At 41.0% G+C, this 21,464-nt stretch overlaps 2 protein-coding genes across 3 annotated transcripts in view; both read left to right on the top strand.

Annotated features, from left to right (window-relative positions):
* The first annotated feature begins 1,326 nt into the window (after positions 1-1,326).
* On the top strand, positions 1,327-13,473 carry eif4e1b (eukaryotic translation initiation factor 4E family member 1B). Of its 2 annotated transcripts, XM_002936945.4 has the most exons (7): positions 1,327-1,384; positions 2,946-3,052; positions 7,933-8,028; positions 9,237-9,300; positions 9,977-10,090; positions 11,056-11,195; positions 13,257-13,473. In XM_002936945.4, the coding sequence occupies exons 1-7, from the start codon at positions 1,367-1,369 to the stop codon at positions 13,369-13,371; spliced, it is 654 nt and encodes a 217-aa protein (XP_002936991.4). In that variant the 5' UTR covers positions 1,327-1,366; the 3' UTR covers positions 13,372-13,473. The 2 variants fall into 2 exon arrangements, with proteins under 2 accessions (XP_002936991.4, XP_012815283.3); XM_012959829.3 differs by lacking the exon at positions 7,933-8,028.
* A 3,970-nt stretch (positions 13,474-17,443) lies between these two features.
* Positions 17,444-21,464, top strand: part of tspan17 (tetraspanin 17) — a 41,228-nt gene continuing 37,207 nt past the window's right edge. Inside the window, 1 exon segment of the mRNA NM_001006753.1 lies at positions 17,444-17,710. Within this exon segment, the coding sequence (NP_001006754.1) occupies positions 17,624-17,710 (87 nt within the window). The 5' untranslated portion in view covers positions 17,444-17,623.

Below are 21,464 nucleotides of genomic sequence, written 5' to 3'. Positions count from 1 at the left end.
GGGGACCGCTTCAATGAGCCGATGCAGTCCCCAATCCAACTAGATTTTTTAACCTGCCTGATTTCAGGCCAGATGTCGGTTGGGCAGGCCCATACATGGGCCGATTAGCTGCGGGACCGATATCGGCAGCTAGAATCGGCCCGTGTATGGAGCACCTGAGTGTATTCAGTGCTTCCTGGTGCAGGCACAAGTAGAAGTTTTTTCAAATGTAGGGCATATTCTTGTTTCAGCTTTCTGAGAATACGCTACGTGGCCCATTCATTAAAGCATGAATTTTCGCCAATTAAAAGCATGACTGGAAAAAATTTGGAGTAACCACGATAATTTCTGATGTGCAAAAATTGCGCGAAAATTATTTTCTTGGTCATACGAAAATATTGGTGTGCGATCCAAAAGTCACAAAATTTCATATGCGAACGATCGTAAACAGCGCAAAGACCTGCTCTGAAACTTCAATGCATGATTTTGGAAGCCTTCCAAAATGGCTGAAACAAAGCTACGATACCAAAGCTTGAATGAATTCCGAAATGTTTGTAGTCATTGCGACAAATATGACATATGATGCCTATGTGTGGCATTAGCCTAATGACTCATACTAAGAAGCGTTTTTTCCTGCTCTCCCCTGCCTTGGCGTTCTCCTGTGTTCCACAGCACTGCACTGAACCATGGAATGTAAACAATGTGACATCTGCATTCGTCACTGCAGTGTGGTACCATTGCCACAGGTACCATAAAAAAGATTGTGGTCAGTGTATCTCGTATTCCTCTGTGGGATGCATAAAAAAGCTACCTTGATTGGTCTTTATTGTTTATTTTATACAGTATCCATTTGTCTTACTATTCATGCTCTTTCCAGCATGCAGATGAAAATGTTTTCTGGTTGTTAGGGTTCGCTTACCCAGCAGCTAAAAAAAAAAAATCATTACTACCACAACTTTTATACCATTTTGATTTCAGAATTACTCCCTGCAGAGACAATAACATTTGGGCACCAGCATCTTACTGCCTGTAGAAAAACTACCACATTTTCCCCTAAATTTAGTGTTTTGAATAGCAGGGCCGTCTTTAATTGTGGCCTGGTATTGTACCAAAGAGACTTAAGAGAAGTAGGACTGCGCAACACATGGCCCATTAATTATTGTTTAACTACAACTCCCAGGCCCATTTTGGCTGCTGTGAGTTGTCCTTTCAAGATAGTAGTATCATGGAAAGTACAGCTGTGATTGACAGTAAACCTGACAACTACATAATGTTTTTTCTGAATTAAGGGTCTTTTTGCAAACTGTCTCTTTAAGATACTAATTGATCCAATATAAAGACGGGGGATGGTATAAAGCTGCCCTGGGGGATTCTCTTGTATAGCAGAATGGCAGCAGCTGAAGCGGTAAGTAGAAGCACTATAAGTGCCATAATTCAGTGTATCATAGCCAGTTTTTGAACATGCAGGACAAATTAAACACCAGACAGACTACAGATCACTGCATAATCCTATCTTATATATCCCTGTCCAAACAAATAACCAGCATGAGTTACAGCTAAAACAGTTTGGCTGAATGACAGTAGGCTAGCATATATAGTACATTCTCTTGGTGTTGTCTTGCCCCTCCTTTCAGTGACTACTGTGTGTATACAGTGATTATAAGCTAACAGGATAATATTTGTGTGACCCCCGTTACCAGCACTATTTTTCAGTGTGTGTGATATTGAGTTAAATTCAGGGATGGGTAATATCTTCTCTGTAGAGATTTGTGGGAGTCAAAAATAACTACCTGGTTGGGGGCACTGACAGCAACATCCAAAGGTTTGGTGAGCAACATGTTGCCCCCGAGCCACTGGTTGGGGATCATTGATGTAGACGGTGATGTTAGGAGCTTCTGATTACAGAGGAAAACACTATTGGAAATGACAATCCGTTGTTTCTGGTTCATTGCTTGTATAACTGTATAACTTCATAGGATATACTTCTGATCTACTTAGAGGGTGAAAAACATCATGTGGAGTTTAGAATCTTTTCTTTATTCAAATTCTGGAAGTTTATGTCCATGCACGCATGCACACTTTAGGGTAACTTTCATAAGAGCCATGGGGAAACCCATCCAAATACCTTATAAAACGAATGGGTTAATGCAATAAACGTTGCAACATGTAATACTATCTGGTCGCTATAGGTTACTGGAGCTGGGAAAACATTATATTATATACATATAGTGCCCTACTTGGGACAAAACCCCGGACGCAAAGCAACACTGTCTCATACAGTGACCCTGCTATATAGTTCATGGAACACCTACATAGATGTCACCTTTTCTGGAAAAAAACCCCAAATGTTCCTGTTCCCTTATAAATTTATTAATATATATATATGTGGCGACTAAGGTGTGTTGCTACCATCTAAAAAGCCTTGTCAAACTGGGGCTATATGTTAACCAATCGCTTAAGTCTGTGTTGTTCTAAGTACCCAGAGAGCCCTACTTATTTCACAGTAGACCCCCTGAGTTTTTAGGTCCAGTAATTGATGTATCTGGTGGCAAAAGAATAAAGAATCCTTAAATTATTTACCCCCAGTCCCCCATGTAGATACACACTGCAAAACATCTTAAAAGTATGAGGATTTAATACAAACAATGCAAATGGAATATTTCAGTATTTTGTTCCCTATTTTTCTAAAAAATATATATTTAAATCTTAATTTTGAGTAAAAATATCACAAAAAAAATTTCACTCTAGGATTTGGTATTCAGTAAATTGAACAGATTGGTTCAAAGGGTGCAAGGCATTGTATATAGGGTTGTCATGTTTTCTGGGGAAATAAACTATACTGAATATTTACCTTTTTTCACTATTAATAACTTTTGACTAAAGAATCATTTTTTACCAGCCAGGTGGCAGCCTTAATTGTATTTTCTGTTGAAATGGATACCCTATTTGTGCAATTTCTTCTTCAGATAAGCATTAAAGAGCTCCCTAGAGAGAAACTGGACAATGAAAAAAGGCGAAAGAAAAAAGAGAGTGTGATTCTGGAAAAAGTGATCAAGCACTCTCTGCAAAGCAGGTACCACACAAATTATACATAAAGCTTGTGAGGCAGTACTGGGGTCATGCCACTATAAGCCACTAGGGGGTGTTGTGCAATAAGACATGATGATAACTGAAAAAACATTGTAATCAGTTTTTGTTTTAACAGTGAAGTCATCTACTAGCTATTTGCTTTGCGAAATGCTCAGCGCTTCGTAAGACATCTGTTCTACTTTAGGCTCACAGCGCATTGGGTGCTCTCTCCGCAGGCATTTTTTTAGGCCAAATCTCTGCCAATAAGCCTGTAGTTAGTTTTAATGGTTTTCAGAACAAACACTGTAAAACTATTCTTAAGCTCTTCAGTCTGATTCAAACATCTTTCTGCTGGCTGAAATACGCCATTTATATTACAACCTCTGTACCATGAGCCTAAGGGCTGAACTCTAGTGGAGTTTTTAAATCAGATTTTGCAGGTCAGATTGCAACACCATGAGATTTTGTAGAATCCTTTTTACAAAAGTGTTCATTTGGACACTTAAAGCACCTGAAGTAGACCCCCACGGACTTGCATTGCAATTACCTGAAACGTATCAGCATGTCTTTTTTTTTTTTTTTTCCCAGACATCTTAGCTATCATTGCAGTGTATATTAACATGGGGGACTGTCATAGGCTCTCTAACACCATGCTTTTGGGTTGCTTAACAATTTAGCCCTTGAAGTGCCTGAAACAGCCCAGCAACAGCAGAACATAATAGCAATATGAATAAACTAGTAACCATTACTTGCATATTTATATTTATTGGTCACCGCCCCTCTGAAAGCGTGCCCTCTGCATGACTGTCCCACTGGAGAGATGAACCTGGAAATATTTATGAGCTGTGTCATATGCATTGCTGCTTTTGTGGTCATTCTGGGCAAGAAACCTGGGCTCAGTTTTTAACTGCAAGCCCATAACTTTCATTAAAAACATTTTTTTACCTTTCTAAGGGAAAAAATATGCTTAGTGCCAACTATTATAGGAGATACATCCAGGCATTGCCTATGTGATCAAAGTTTTTAACAGGATACTGAAGTAAAACCAGTCTATACTATTCATATGAACTGCTCCCTGTACCATGCTACATTTATTACTAATATAGAAACCTTCTCGACTCAAATTATCAAACAACTCAAGCTTCATATTAAAGAACCAGATTGTGTTATAAAACATTTGAACTTGGTTTTCTCTCATTTATCAAACAATTTCATTGCCAAAATCTAACCCCCTGAAACTGCTGCCGTCATCATTTTGCTAGTTACACCCTGTAGCCTATATCTGTGTGTCATAGCCTCAGACAAAAAAGTAGATCGTTATAATGTATTCAGTTTAGTCACAGCGCTATATAGGTCTGTGATATGGGCAGTGGTGTAACCAAATAAGGCTCCTGGACCCATTCCTACAAAAAAAAATCTTTGACGGGGCATGGCATATACAGCAAACCCTCCTCTGCTCTTCCCAACCCTCTGCCTGCTTGAGCCCAGGTAGGAGAGGGACTGGTAAGGGGGGATTTTCTTAAAGGAACAGTAACTCAAAATTCCAAAGAGTGTATAGTAATTAAAACATAAGGTAGTGGTGTCCTGCACTGGTACAACTGGTGTTTTTGCTTCAGAAACACTACTATAGTTTATTTAAATAAGCTGCTGTGTAGCCATGGGGGCAGCCATTTAAAGCTGGAAAAGGAGAAAAGGCACAGTTTACCAGAAGATGGATAATTTCTGTTGCATGAACTGGGATTCTACACAGCTTATCTCTTGGGTTACCCTGTGCTTGAATGGCTGCCTCCATGGGCCCAAGAAGCATTTGCTTAGGGTCAGTGGCTATTCTAGGGATGCTGCCACCCTCTCTCTCCTGCTCCGTGCTTAGAACTTTAGCGTCGGAGTGGGTCTAGAGGGGGACACATCGATAGAAATGAAAATTACGCTCTGCTAGTGCAGAGCATGCAATAGCTTTTTGCCGCCCCTGGTAACTGGCCACTCACTGCCGCCTGAGGTAAGGTTCTCACCTCGTCTCATGGCAGGCCCTGGGCACACCTTGGATACGCAGAGATAACTTTTGGAAGAAGCATCCTGCAGAGATGGCAGACAGAGTTGTTTAATTAACTGGAAAAGCTCTACAGTATGGTTCTAATTTCTTTGCCTTTTTTTTTGTGGCATTATTTATTGCATTCCCTAGTGTGCATTGCTCTTACCCATTATTTCTGAGCAGTGGCTTACCTTTTTTAAACTTTTGTACAACTTTCTCTATACACACCCTTTCCTCTTCTTCATTATAAAACTACTGCACAGCTACTCTCTTCAGATAAAAAGCTGTGAGTTGTGCTGCCACAGGAAGTGTGAGACAGGAAGTTCAGCTTTGACGGCTATGTGGAGAGAGAACAGGGATGATAATAATGGGCATTTGGAGTAAATATCATAAAGGTTGTTTTAATTATTGCTACCTGTGGTGTAAGTCAAACACAGCTACTCACCCTCATATTCTTCACATTTGCTTGAAAGGCAAGTGCTGCAGGTCTTACAGCTCCTGTAATTATCTCTCCAAAATGTGATCAGTGCTGGCTGTAGGTGCAGTGTTTCAATGGACTGAATGGTGGTGCCACCCAGCCGCAAGGCATAGCCCTAAGGGTGAATCTCATTTGTTCCAATAGTGGCCATTTCTTGCCATTAGCAACCAAGTGGGCCACAAATAGGGGGCTAGTCATGATGTGACACAGACAAGATTTTCCCAGAATGAGTGTTCTGCCATTCTGGGGACAAAATTGGACCAGTGCAACAAAACTGAGGACACTAGGTTCCTTGTAACTTCCCCCCACCCCCTCCCCCAAACTGTAATGGTCAGACCATTCTCAGGTACTAAATAAAACAAAATGCCCAAATAACCCCCAGAACATTGTTCTTGTAAACTAGCCAATGGATAATGTAAGGACTGACACTTTCACTAGTGGCAAATAAGTAAAAAGATATAATTCTTTAGGGTGCATCTAATTTAGGATCAGTTATATAATTCCTGCTGCATTTAGGAAAATCTACTGTAATTGAATATTCCATTTATTGAAGTACATAGTAAATACTCACCAGAAAAAATCTGGATAATGGATAACACTGACACAGTTGTCCAGCTCTGTTAGTGAGGTATCTGGTTTCCTTTAGTTCTTTCAAACATGGCGCTAGATTTATGAAATATAAAAAAACTTCTTACCAATTACAGGTTCATTGATTGAGCTGCACATTCAAAAGCCACATATTTGTCCATGTTAAAGGGAAAAATACTCAGTACATCTTACAGCTACATAGTTGTTGGTGTTATATCACATGCTTTACGTTTTTATGTTTTGTGTAGTTTTGAGCAATAAGTCATTGGGAAGAAGAACAGTTTGGTGATGGGAATAAATATTCTAGATTTTGGTCTGGATGATGCCAGAATGGTGGTGGCATAACTCAAATTCAACATAACCCTCTGAGCTTTCAGTGTGTATCTAGTTTTCTAATTTATATAATTCAAACCCTAAACCCATTCTCCTTGTTCATCAGAATTTTGTAAAATTTAATTTTGATTAGATTTTAGGAGCTATTTTCTTCTTTTGTTGTCTCCAAAGAAAGATAAGATATTTACAGATGTCGGAGAACCGTTAACTGAGAGATTTTAAAATAAAAGTTTGGAGTACAAGCTGAACGCCAGATTAGACATTTGAAAAAATATGTCCCTCAACTGAAACAGAAATAACTAACATATTTACTGTATCCCTTTATGTCCAGCAGATCCTAGGACCACTATTTGTTGGTTAGACAGAGAAGACATTGTTATCCTAATTCTGAGTTGTTATTCTGTTTCTACACACTGGGATTCCTGTCTTCTTTGGTGCAGCCAAGAATCCACCTGTTCTTTCTCCTGGCCCCTGGGTCCTAGTGCTACATAGTTCACTGACGGATTTTGATACAGAGACTTAATTACAGTACACCCTTAAAGGAAGAGACAATGATAAAATAACAATCGATATAGTGGCTAATTTATTAGTCCACAAACACATTCACTAAAACATCAATGTTTTCCTTGCAGTTTACAAGCTGTAGAAATGCATTACAATGCATTTTTTAAGGTGAAAATCAATTGCTGACACTTAAATATCATTTCATTCACTGGCAATCTTCTCATCAAAGAATAATTTGATGCTGTTTCCTGTGTCAGAGGAAGAAGGAACAATATCTGAAAACTGCTGTGTACCATAGTCCATCTAAAATACAAATATAGGTAAAAATGTAAACATCTTAGGTTTGAGAATATAACACCGCACTATTAAAGGAGAAGAAAAGGTAAAAACTAAGTAAGCTTTATCAGAAAAATCTACAGCCATAAACACATACATAATATGGTGTTTCTTTTCAGCAGTTCTGTGACAAACCTATTCCCCTACAGGTCAGTAATCTGTAGCCTGTGGCTCTAAGGGCTGTGGCACATGGGGAGCTTAGTCGCCCGCGACAAATCTCCCCAAATGCCATCCCACTGGCGAAAATGTAAATCACTGGTGGGATGGCATACTTGGCTCTGTGATTTCGGGTTTCCTCTGAAGGCAACTTCTGCAATTTCGGGAAGTCGCGGTGCCACGTATGCCATCCCACCGGCGATTTACATACTCGCCGTTTGGGATGGTATTTCGGGGAGACTAGTCTCCCCGACTGCCACAGCCCTAATACTCTTCCAAAAGCCAGCAGATTTTTTTGGACTTCTGGGAGCCACACAATGCAAATTGATCTTTATGGGAATCATTTGGTTTGCTATTCTCCACACACATTAGCTGACTATTTCCAGATACTGTTTTCATGATGCTGAATGTGATTCAAAGCCACCATTCACTTTCTTACCTGACTTTTATGGCTCTGCAGGTGGGCCCTTTGGTTCTTCAAAAATGTAAAGAGCCAGCCATGGCAATGTAACTTGCGTCTCGTCACTACATTTAACACAGTGGAAGACTTCTGGTCGTAAGTGTGGGTTCCTGGGTATTGGCATGCAGAATCAATGGGAATAATTAAAAAAAAAAAAAAACTGTATTGGGAGACCAAAAAGTTGCTTGTGTTAATCTTGACACAGTCAGACTACAAATGACTGGCACAAAGGTTTGATTCACATCTAGTGACCCATAGCTACCAATCAGATTGCTTTTAAACATCAGACCAGTAAATGTCCTTGCTGATTGATTGCCAGGGGTAACTTACTAGAAGTGGAGAGAAAACTTTGCACATAAATTATAAACCTATACGTACTCACCAGTTACATTGTAAATGTCATATTATCTAGTACAGAATTCAATTACTTATACAACAGGGTTTTAAAGGAGAACTAAAGGCTAAAGCAAGCATGGCTAGTAAGGCTGTATTATAAGCCACAGGTTCAACAACCTATAAAAATAATCTTCACAATGGTCCCCATCTTTTGATCTTGCTAGGCAATCATTTCACTATGACTAAAAGTAAACATGGCAGTTAAGAAGCTAAGCTTAGAGGTCATTGGAATATAAAGTTACAGATGCCAAAACAATGCTCATGCTACACAACTGATTATTAATCTCATGCACAATGCAGTGATTTTTATGTAGCCATAAAATGTGGCTCTGAATAATCAGTAATAAGATTGTATTGTAATTTTTTAACTGTAAATATGCTGTAATATTGGGAGTTAAGGTGGCCATACACTGGCTGATAAAAGCTGCTGACAGGCTTGTATGACATCTGCTGAAAATTAGCCAGATGTTGATCTGGCAGGTCTAAGAATCCAGCTGGGCCAAGGAGCACATCAGCTCATCGATGCAGACCTTGTTCTTAGACCTGAATCCCATCATTGTAATCTGATTATTTTCCCTAAAGCTGAACAGTTGGATCAATCTGATATCACCCACCTCAAGGTGAGCATATTGGAGAAAGATATGCTCATTTGACCTGGCCAAATGATTGGATCTTTTATTGTATGGTCAGCATTATTCCCTAAACTGACATTTGTCTAGAACAGGTGCTGTTGATCGATAGACAACTACTGGGGCATCTTAGGATGCACAGAAGACAACTGCTAAGGGCTGATACAGATGCCTAAAACACTAGTGTTTTCAGCCTACTTATTTGAGTTTGTTCTTCCTTAATGTGTAATCTAATAAGAATGTCCCATTGGCATTCAGCTTTTAATTTGTGTCCTTTAGATTATACACCCACATTCAGCTTGCAAGCAAACTGTCATCTGGCTGTGACTACTCTCTATTTAAGGTAAGATAATATCATGTTCATTGTGATCCGTACAACTGGCCCTCAAAATCTGCTACAGAATACCTGTGAGTTACCTTTGGGTCATCGCCGTGATGATCCTGTCATATCCAGTGGCAGAACAATTAGAGATGGACCCAGTGCATACATTTTACTTAAAATTAAAATAAAATAACCTGTAACTATATCCTAGTGCACTTGATGTATGTACCTACACAAATTAAGATTTTTGACACTTTTCACGGTCATCCCAGATCATTTCTTATACACCTGCTCATCAGTCCCAAACTTTTTTTTTTCTCAAAAGCTCTGCCTCTTAAGGGCTCTGGCACACGGGGGAGATTAGTCGCCCGCGACAAAACTCCCTGTTTGCGGGCGACTAATCTCCCCGAGTTGCCATCACCTGCCATCCCACCGGCGAAAATGTAAGTCGCCGGTGGGATGGCACACGCGGCGGCGTGATTTCGGCAAATCGCCGAAGTTGCCTCGCGAGGCTTTTCGACAATTTCATTAAATCGCGCCACCCGCCGGTGGGATGGCAGGTGATGGCAACTTGGGGAGATTAGCCGCCCGCGAACAGGGAGTTTTGACGCGGGCGACTAATCTCCCTGTGTGCCAGAGCCCTTAATCATGTGAGTCTTTTCTAATAACACTTTATAATCTTTTCATTCATTTACAGGATGGGATAGAGCCCATGTGGGAAGATAGCAGGAACAAACGAGGAGGGAGATGGCTGATAACTCTTTCCAAACAACAAAGGCACAGTGACCTGGATGCACTTTGGCTTGAAACAGTAAGGTTGATTCTTCAAGGGAAAGCAAACTACAAAACAGGAACTTTCACTGTTTTTCAGGATATCTGTTACTAACACCATGTGATGTAGTATTATAGGAAAAATATAATCTACCTGAGGGTTTCTTCTATTTTTGTTAGCTTTTTAGTATATCAGAATTATACACAGCTACAAGCAAGAGTAATAGCTGCTGAGCCAAAAAGGGTGCAATATATGTATGTGTGTGTGTATGTATATGTATGTATATATAATATATATAATTTCATTTACTGCATATAATGCTACTTGCATATTTAGAACTGTACATTAAAGCAATACAATAACTACATGATCAATATAATATATAAGAACACAATTAAATGCAAAAAGTTATATTGAAGATTACATGCTAATTAAGACACATTAGGAGGTCCCTGCCTTTTAAAAGCATACAATCTACAGTAACACTAGGACAACTAAAACAGGTCTTTGAAATAAAAGATGTCCCAGTTCAAAATCCTTTGTGGTTGAAAGGAAGCCTCCTACAGAAATACAAGCTATCCTTTAGGGCTCTGGCACATGAGGAGATTTGTCGCCGGCGATTTTTAAAAGAGCGATTTGGCCACAAGACGAACGACAAGACACCAATGCTAAACCAATGGAAATCGCCAGCGTCAAAACATACAAGGCTACTTCAAGACGCCTGCTGTTTCAAATCGCACACAAACCCTTTTCTGAGCGACTTGAGTAAACATGTGGGAGGGGTAACTGTTGAGTGGTACCATGGGTAGCAGATCGCCTGGAGCTCAACTCGCATGAAATCTCTTCGTGAGTATTGTTGTGGCGACTTGTCGCCAAAGCGCCGGGGGGAAAAAACGCAGGCGACAAATCTCCTCGTGTGCCAGAGCCCTTACCTGTTAAACCTGGTTATCCAGGCAAAGCCTAAATTGAATATTCTAACTGGAACTCTTTGCTCTTGTTCCCAGCTACTGTGCCTGATTGGAGAAGCTTTTGATGAGTACAGTGAAGAAGTTTGTGGGGCAGTGATCAACATCCGGGCAAAAGGAGACAAAATTGCAATATGGACTAGAGAAACTGAGAACAGAGAAGCAGTCACTCATATTGGGTAATAAGAATGGGTTTTTATTAGTGTATTAGAGTATTAGTGACCTAGATTTATTCAAGGTTACAAGCAGATATGAAATTAATAAAGAAAACATTCCGACTGGACTAGTTTAGGGTTATTTTCAACCTTTAGTATAAGGGGTCCAGGTGCCCAAACCTCAAAAAACCCTCCGCTCACATGAAAGCTCCAAAACAAGTAGATAATGATCATAATTTCAGACTTGCTGCTGGCTTCTTCTCCTTGAATTAGTCAATTGGCCCCAGATACCACTGAAGCCACAAGTACTTTAAGCACATATTCTTCATGTTTGATTAACAAAAAAGCTACCTGTATGTTTTAGGGGTAATCAAAACATAGGGGCTGATTTACTAATCCACGAATCCGAATCCCGAATGGGAAAAAATCGGATTGGAAACGAACATTTTGCGTAGTTTTTGCGATTTTTTTTTTTTAGTCACCGTCGCGACTTTTTCGTAGCCGTTACGACTTGCACGAATAGTCACGACTTTTGCATAGCCATTATGACTTCCGTGAATTGTCGCGACTTTTGCATAGCCATTATGACTTTCGCGAATTGTCGCGATTTTTTCGTATTGAGTGCTCGAAAAAGTCGCAAAATACAGATCATTACGAAAAAAACGCATTCGGACGTTCGTGGATTAGGAAATGTGCCCCATAGTGTACCAAAATCTTTTTGTGACAAACATTAATTCATTGTGGCAACCATACTTCTATGTAAAATGTAAATGGATGAATCACAGGCAATCTGACATCAAACAAAAAGTTCCTACACATAAAACAAAAAATTAAAGATGCTATTTGCTTTATTCAACATAAAAATACAAGTTGTCTTGCTTACTGGAGAAAGGAGCTTACCTAGGCAGTAGTTATACACTGTAAACACAGCAGCTAAATCTGTCTAATCTCTCATCTCCATTATCCTTTGGTTTTTATTTAAGCCAGTAATACACGAACCAGTATTTGCTACCGCCTCAGCCCCCTCAGACCAAGTTTGTAGATTATTTGCACGCATATAGAAAAAAATGTATGGCTTGCCGTTACATTACATGAACTTCTTGTGTGCGGTGGGGTGAAAATTCTTTTGAGCATGGACTGTATTGGGTGGTAATGAGGCCCTCTCCCTACATGTCTGTATGGACCACTATTATGATGTGATTGTTGGCTGGGGCAAAAAAAACCAGACAAAAAAAACCAGCCCAAATAGGTACAGTACGCGGGTGGGCAAATTGTGAAAACATCCACTTGCTTAATTGCCAAACAAACAGATTTTCTGCTGCATACCCAGCTTTACATCCTTGCATCTAGGTCTATTTAAAATGAAATCTACTCATTGATATTTTAATTGATATTTTGAATGTTGGCAACAATATAATTTCAGCACAATATTTACTTTGTTTTTACTGAATACTACACCAAGTAAAATGCAAAATTAAGAATAGTATAATAAGAGTTGTGTAAATTATAGAAGCAAATAAGTGATGCTCAATAGCAAAGTAAAATAATTGCCCAAGTGTTAATTAGGGAGGCACTGAATCCACTATTTTGGATCTGGCCGAACCCTGAATCCTTCGTAAAAGATTCAGCTGAATACCGAACCAAATTAGTTCAAGGAAGGGTTAAAGAGAACCGCATGCACAATTAAAAATTTTCAACTTCCGTGTTTATTTGACAAAGATTCACTTGATTTTAGGGATTCGACCCTTTTAAAGTGATACCATATCTGTAACTAGGACTTGCTTTCTTTGTGGAAGATTTTGTAAAACTAATATGCTAATGTCAGGGGTGCTTAACTTGTTCTACTCTTATTTGTACACTACAAAAAGACACAAGGTCTATTGCTGTTGCCAAAATTATGACTGATCATGTCCCTTAAACTATCTCTGCGTACACAGCATGCCTTTGTCTCTGTCAGTATCTCCATTTCCCTCCCCCATCCCTCATGTATCATTCTGTCAAGTTTCTGTGCCACAACTTGAATGAAACAATAGTGGCTGATACAATGAGTGTAACTTTGCTGATGGCTTCTGTTTCTTTCCGCAGAAAAGTGTACAAAGAGAGACTGGGCTTATCATCCAAAGTGGTTATCGGTTATCAGGCTCATGCAGACACTGCTACCAAGAGCAGCTCCCTATCCAAGAACAAGTTTGTGGTCTGATGAACTGAATGGACTCTACTTTTTGTTTTTGTTTGAGAGAAAGTTTCTCATGTGGTGCAGTTTATTTGTTAAATAAAAAGTGAAATTGTGTGACATTCTAAATGGGTGTGTCCATGTTTCCCATGCTGGGGTGCATACAGGCTGTGTATTTTTGCTAAAGCCGCAGCATACACACGTATATATGCCTTTTTTTTTTTTTTAATATTAGCAAAACAAATAGAATTTATGCTGACAATTTATTCCTATTCTATAGATTAAAATACATATTTTTCCCAATCCCACCTGTCTCAAAGTGTAACTGTTTTCTGGCTACAAACCTCCAGCAGTACTGGAAGGTTTCCATTTTCGCCAGACAGGTGGCATGGGCAGATTATCATGTATTTATAAAGTGCCAACATCATCTGCAGTACCGTACAATATATGGGTGTATACACTGTACAGACAATACATACATTCAATATAGCTTACAATTTCCCTGTCTGAAAAATGGCAGCTGAGAATACAGCCATGTGGAAAGACATACACAGTGCTTACCCACCCTCCAAATTCTCAAGGAAAGGGCAATTCATGCTGCAGGTGGGGCTCAATCCCCCTCTCTGTTGGCCCAAAATAAGCAGAGCAGAAGGCGAATTACTTAAGCCAGTCTGTTGCTATTCTGCCCTTGCCTTACTAACCCATGGAGCAGGACTAGAGTGGGTAGGCACTGGGCAGAATAGTTGATTCGGATTGCACATGGAGAGCAGAAAATGAGAATACGGCACGAGAGAAAACGAAAGAGAATGGCAAATGGAGGGGGGGGGGGGGAAGAATGGCAGGCTGGACAGATGAAGTATGTGGAGAAGGTGAACATAATGTGATGGCAAACGGGTAAGAGTAAATAGAACACCTGGAGAATACACTTGAAACAAGCCAGTCACGTTGTGGGGTAGGGTTCCAAATGTATTTTTGCTGGAGGGAGCACAGTGACTTCAATTTATGCCTCTTTATGAATAGAAGCTGCCTGTTACCACTTGTGATAACCATTTTGTTTTTTGTCCTAAAAACATGCTTATCCAGGCTGAAAAAACACCTGGTGCATGTGGTGACAGACTATTAATATGAATACCACATGGGGAGTATCAGGTGTTTCTCTACTAGTGAAGATACCTGTGGAAAAACATTACATAAACCACCTTTCTGAACTGTTAATTACCTTCCCACAACAGCTTCCAAAAACAGAATGGCGCAAAATGAAAGCAAATTGTTTTTGTTTGCTCTGTTTAAAAAATAACCCGAAAAACAAGTGTGTTCAGCACTAATCCTATCTGTTGAACTCATGTGGAACAAGTGAGAATACTGTCCTTTTAAAAACACTAATTAGTACTATGCAATTTATCTTCAAAAGAAATAGTTTCAATGTGTAGCCTTTTGACTGAGTTCCTTATCTATCTTGCTGCACCAATGGTTATACGTTATCTGTGCCATACTCTGAAATAGACATGGACTTCCCATTGTTTCTTGAATAAAAAATGTCTGATGTGTGCAGCATGAATTGGTAAACGCATAATAAACACCTGTTTATAAGAGCCCTAAAACACAAACTCCAGTTACATTCACTGTTTTTCTAATATCAGCCCCAAAGTATGCTGTAAAAATGAAGATATTTTGCTTAAAATTTCTAAGCTAAAGGCGGAAACCTAGAGCTGGGCTGTCCATTTGGAGGCCTGCTGACCAAATGCAGCCCTCCAAGGACATTTTTAATGGTCTCTATTCTGCTCACTGGCTCCATAGATGACTTTGTAAGACATAAATTGAATATAATCTGGTCATTAGGCATGCAGTGTGACACAATTGGCCCACTATATGTAAAAAGCTGAACAGGACTGAGTACTAGAGTAAACCCACACAGAGGGTATAAAAAGCTCTGCAGACATTGCCAGCTCAGAACCTGGCACAGTGGTTGGCATCCCTGCATTGGGCACAACCTATCTGTAAAAAGTTTATATGTTCTCCCCATGCTTGTGTACTCTGGTTTCCTCCCACTCTCCAAAGCACATGCAGGCAGTTTAAGGGCAAAGATTGTCAGCCAGAGGATAAGCACAGGCTGGCAATCCTTCCGTACGCTTAAAAAAAACTTCTAGTTGTGCCTGCACCCGGAAGCATTGAATATGCCCAGCTGCAGGCACACATAGCTGATATCTGCCAACAAATGCATCTGGGTGCAGGCTCAACTAGAATACTTTTTAAACGTAGTAATGGATTGCCAGCCTGTGCTTATCTGCAGGCTAGCAAACTGCCTTGTGTGCCCTTGCCCTAACTGTCTCCTGATAAAAGTGACCATAATGTGTGAGTTAGGGACCTTAAGCTGGCCATACACACACCGATAATATCGTACGAAACCTTGTTTCGATATTCGGTGCGTGTATGGCAAGTCGACCGATATCGCAGGATGCCGGGCCGGTTTAAAGATTTTGATCGGGCGCCTGAGCAAAATCTGTCTTCGGGGCTGAATCGGCAGAAGGAGGTAGAAATCTATTGTTTCTACCTCCTTATCTGCCGTTTCAGCCCTGAACGGTTAGTGGCGCATTGTACGATCTTTCGTGCAACCGATGGTCGCACAAAAGATCTAAAATCGTCACGTGTGTGGCCACCTTTAGATTGCAAGCTCCACTGGTGCAGGGACTGATGTCCCTTGAAACTCCACTGATCACTAATTAGCACATTAATTGTACTAACTAGTTTACTATTTATATGAACTGCTTATTATAGAGTAACATCAGCTGTTTATATTGGAAGCTATTTTACTATATGATCTTAGCAGCATTGGGAATAACTGTTTTTTGTGCCCCACAGCAACATCATTTGGGCCCCTATTCCTATGCAATTTTTGTAACTAATTCAAAAATGTATGTTACTTTGTAACTTACATATGAACGCCACTGGCCCCCAATTAAAATATTGACTTTTAGCACACATTATTTTCACTATTTTTATGTACAAATACTGAATAGTTATGGGGCCCCACTGAAATATAATTGGGCCCCTAAACATATGCAATTTACGTAACATATAAAGCAATGACAGCCAGAGTAGGGGCACGTATGTGGGAAGGGGTTAACCTTAGGGCAAAACTCCACTAACCCCCAATAAATTGAATGACTTATTAGCACTAATCAATGGGACTCTTTAGGCTGATGCCAGACGTGGCGTAGGGCTGATATTTTCAGCAAGCGGAAAAACAATTGGCGAAAATACAGCCCTACGCCTGCTACTTGTGCCTGCACCCGAATGAATGAGATACACTCGGGTGCAGGCACATGTAGCCGATATACGCATGAAAATGCGAGACTTTGCATTATCTTGCATTTTCATGCATATATCGGCTACGTATCTCATTCATTCGGGTGCAGGCACAAGTAGCAGGCGTAGGGCTGTATTTTCGCCAATCGTTTTTCCGCTTGCTGAAAATATCAGCCCTACGCCATGTCTGGCATCAGCCTAATATGAACTTCTAATTATCATTTATATTGCAAACACAAGGGGTGATAGCTAAAATCTTGGTCCTGTGTGCTTGTGTTCATGGGGGGCCCCATATAAATAACTTGTATGGTGCCCCATAGTTTCTAATGGCAGCCCTGAATACAGGTAACCATATTCTTGCAGCATAAACTTTCCTTTGCATACATGTGAGACATGGCACGGTATAAAAATATATTTGTTATAAAAACAAAGAAGTCAACTGCAGCAAAACTTACTTAACTTTCAAAATGAGATCCATGTTAGGAATCTCACAGAACCTGAATTGTATTCAAATGGATATAATCCCTGTCATTTTCAAAGGAAAGCCTAGCCCTGGGGTCTCTCAACAAACTACTGCACTTGTCACGGCAGCTGGAAATCCTGCGACGAAAGAGACGCTTTGGACTTTACTGCGCAATATTACATTGTCTCCACAAGGGGTCGCTAGAGCACCTCGCGTTTGGGAACCTCCCATAGTTGGGAGGAACTGTCTTCATCATCACCGCATCCAGGATAAGGCAGTACAAGAAGAGACATGGATATCCCATGCCCGAATCCCCGGGAAGCTCTATAACAATAGGCTGAGCTCCCAGCGCTCCCCGCACCTTCCCAATGTCAGCCTTAAGCGCCCGGGAAGCTTTGGTATCGTCCACTCCGCCAGCCCTGCTCAGCGCTCCTTTCTGATCAGGTATCCCTACGCCTGTTGGACTGATCCATTCCTGCTGCTCCCCCCCTCCCCAGCTGGATACAAACCATGTCAGGCAAACACCAGCATTTTAAAGGTCCCGAAGTAAGCTGCTGTGTGAAGTATTTCTTGTTTGGATTCAACATAGTGTTTTGGGTAAGTTTCTTGCTGGGAGCTGTGAGGGGAGGGGGAGAAAGACAGAGTCTTTTGTATTTTGCCTGGGGGTGGAATATATTCTGAGTGGGGGGAAGCTGGCCTCTTTCCATTGTCTGTGCAGTGCTGGGGTAATGAGCTTGGACTGCCTGTATTATTCCCTATGTTATATTTGCTGGAATATGTAGTTGAACTACAACTGTTACCAGGATTTGCAGCAGCAGCTGGAGGGCTGTGGGATCGACCCTTTTTAACCAATCACTGGAATGTCCTCATTCTTTTTTTTTTTTTTGGCACATACACTTAAAAACCAATAGAAAAGCCATTTGTTCAGGCAGTATGGGATTGAAGGGAGAAAGCTCTAATAGAGTGAATATGTGCAGGAAGGATGTGTGTATGTGTGGGTGGCTGTTTGTTTTGCTTTCCCAGCTATAAATCACAGCCTATTGGATTTTGCCTTCCATGTGCATCCCCCTTGTCTATTGGAGAATGTAGTCGTTTTTTTTTACCACCTGATCTCCAAAGCTGATGTGCAGGGTGCTGTTCCCACATTGGGTGCTTGATCTCTGGTGGAGGGCAGGGTGGGAGGAGTGTAGAGCGTGGGGTTAGAGGTCATTGGCTGCTGCTTTATTATTGCGGGGAGGGGGCAGGATCTAGCTCAGCTGTGCTAAATCATAACTGAACATACTATGTACTGTTTGTTTACGGCTTCTTCGCTCATGTCATGGGGTGATGCGGTAACGTGTAATTGCAGTCTGTTACAGGTTTTCAGAATTGTCTTATCTAGGGCTTATTCCTTGCTGTCTCAGTCTGATTTAACTTAAGATATTCTAATGGTTAAGCATTAAACTGATGGTTTAGCAAAAGAGACCCTGCATAATTGCATTACAATTGCCAGCATCCCCAAATAAAGTTAAAAACGGTTAGAGAGGTGCAGGTTAGAAAGGCATGCTATCCTTTGCAGTGAACATATTTCCCTTCCACGTGTAAATGATGCTTTTACTCCTTTGGCAGTACTGCGGCAGTGCCTTCTCTAGTAGGAAAAAAAGGGAAAGTAGTGTATTGAAAAAGGTGTGGGCTCATCTCACGCTAGCAGCACAGCAAATACAGTGAAAGAGTTAAGTGTATGCCAGCTGTCAATTTTGGGCACACATATCAGAAAATGGGACTTCAAAATTCAGTTGTAGTCTAACATTAGTTTAGGACCCTCCAAATTACTGCTATAAAGTGGCTTTTTGCCTTTCTGCCATTGTTTGTACAGCAGCCTTTACTCTTTACTAAGCTTTCTACTAGAAGTTGGGGTCATTATTGGTCTCATTTTCTTCCATGCAGCAACATGAGCAAGAGCATTAGTGAGGTTGGGCGCTGATGTTGGGGATCAGGCCTGGCTCGCAGTAGGTGTTCAGGTTCATCCCACTGGTGTTCAGTTGAGTTGTGGGACTGGCACTGGGACCCCTAACGCATACCATAAAAAATACCCCCGATTTATACCCTGCCATTTAGTTAGGTAGCATTCTTTTGCCTTTTGCGAAGTAAATGCTCCAGAAAACATTTCTAAAGGTGGTGACCTCTACACCACTTCAACAAACACTTGTCAGTGTGCTAACTGTCCATTAAAATAACAAAGGAAGGAAAACATGCTTAGGACTTGAGACTCTTTTGCCAATATAGTTAAAGGGGACATATTGTGGAAAACAATATTGTGCAAATGAATTGTACTCATCTAGTGTTGAGGGAATGTGCTTAGAAAAGTAGTATTTCTGGCTGATTTTTTTTTTTTTCTTTAAATTTTCTGCAAAAACCCTACTAGCTCCGCTCATCTGTTCCACTTCCTGTTGCCTCCTTTCCCAGGCTGTGGCTTTAAACATTGCTCACATATGGAGCAACTAGGGACAGGACGTGCAGAAAACTTCAGTGCGTCCCATTCCTAGTGCTCTGTATGGAAGCTAAATGGATGTGCATGCCCACAATTCTGAGTAGGGGTGGGTAATTGGAAATCCGCCGCAGGGTGGGTTTGATTTTCCATAGGTTCTGCAATCAAGAGGCTCATGATTCGATGGCTCTTATGCCCACCATTGCAATTAGATCGTTTGGCCCTAGGTGGGCACATCGGGAAAAGATCCAGTTGCTTGCCGACCTCTCCAAACGAGCAAATCTTTCCCTGTATGGCCTCCTTAACATGTGCTTGTGCTGAGCCTACTAGACTTTGTCTAGTTTTTGCAGTTCATTTAGAATCAAGTACAAGGTATTATTATTACTGCAGAGAAAAAAAGAAAATAAGAAGTTAGAATGTTCTACTTAAACTGGACATTATGGGAGATGACCCTGCAATTTGGAGCTTTCTGGATACCACCTTATCCACCTAAACCCAGGATATGTTTAGGAATACATGTTCTGGTTAGTATATTCATTTTTTGGTATACATTTGGCACGCACGTGTACATTTGCATACCCTTTTGTCCTGTTTATTTCATGGGATGTGGTTTTTCACTTCCCTGTGCAGACGGTATAGCTGAGTGCAGGTAATTGGTTTATTTGAAGAATTCTTATCCACACTCCCTATAAGCTAATGCCTCATTGCACAGCCTGAATGAAACAGCAGTGTTGGGATCATGGAATAGCTGTGGTCTGTGCTACTCCTTCCCATGCTGCAGACAATAGGATGTAGTTGTACGTCGCTGATATTACAAACGCAGAAAGTAGTCAGGCCCCAGTGCAAACCACATGTTTATCTTTATCTGTGTTATATCCCATTGTCTTAAAATGAGATTTTAGATATCAGTGTATTGAAAATTGTCACACTATAAGTCCTGTGGAACACAGGGAGATTAGTCGCCCACAACATTATTTTTTTTGATCATTGTTATGTCACACGGTACCTTTTATTTGCATATACTGTGTGCAACCAATTATCATTAAGTTCCAAATAACAGGTTAGATGATTTGTGAAGATCTTAAGCTGGCCTTACACGTTACAATTATGATTGTTTGTTTGTATACTCCACTGACGTCCACGGCTGAATCTTCAGATATGGAGGTAGAAACAATAGGAATTCTACCCCTATCTGACGATTCAGCCCTAAGGGCTCTGGTACACGGGGAGATTAGTCGCCCGCGGCAAAACTCCCTGCTCGCGGGCGACTAATCTCCCCGAGTTGCCTTCCCTCTGCCATCCCACCGGCGAACATGTAAGTCGCCGGCGGGATGGCAGACGCGGCGAGGCGATTTCGGGAAATCGCCGAAAAAGCCTCGCGAGTCTTTTTCGGCGATTTGCGCGAAATCGCGCCGCCGCGTCTGCCATCCCGCCGGCGACTTACATGTTCGCCGGTGGGATGGCAGAGGGAAGGCAACTCGGGGAGATTAGTCGCCCGCGAGCAGGGAGTTTTGCCGCGGGCGACTAATCTCCCCGTGTACCAGAGCCCTAAGTGCATGCCTTTGCCCGGGAGCTTCAACTGCACCTGATCAAATTCTTTTGTCTTTTGCGATATTGGTTGTCTCATCGGTTCACCATGCATGCACCTTTTTTTGTACGATTATATTGGTGCGTGACACCACTTTTAAGGTACAAATATAGGCCATTTTTTATTAACCAGAAATGAGTATGACCAATAATGAGGAGTCCATCCTTCCATGCTATTTGCTAAACAGCCAATTACTCCTTTGTGTACCAAAAGTGAATTTGAGGCTTATCCCTCCACCCCACTGCTTTAGCTCCACAGATTGGCAACTAATGCACTAAAGGTGGTCATACACGTTC

Source organism: Xenopus tropicalis, chromosome 3, assembly GCF_000004195.4.
Source record: "Xenopus tropicalis strain Nigerian chromosome 3, UCB_Xtro_10.0, whole genome shotgun sequence".
In the NCBI taxonomy this organism is placed as follows: Eukaryota; Metazoa; Chordata; class Amphibia; order Anura; family Pipidae; genus Xenopus; species Xenopus tropicalis.
This window is presented reverse-complemented; position numbering and strand designations above follow the sequence as displayed.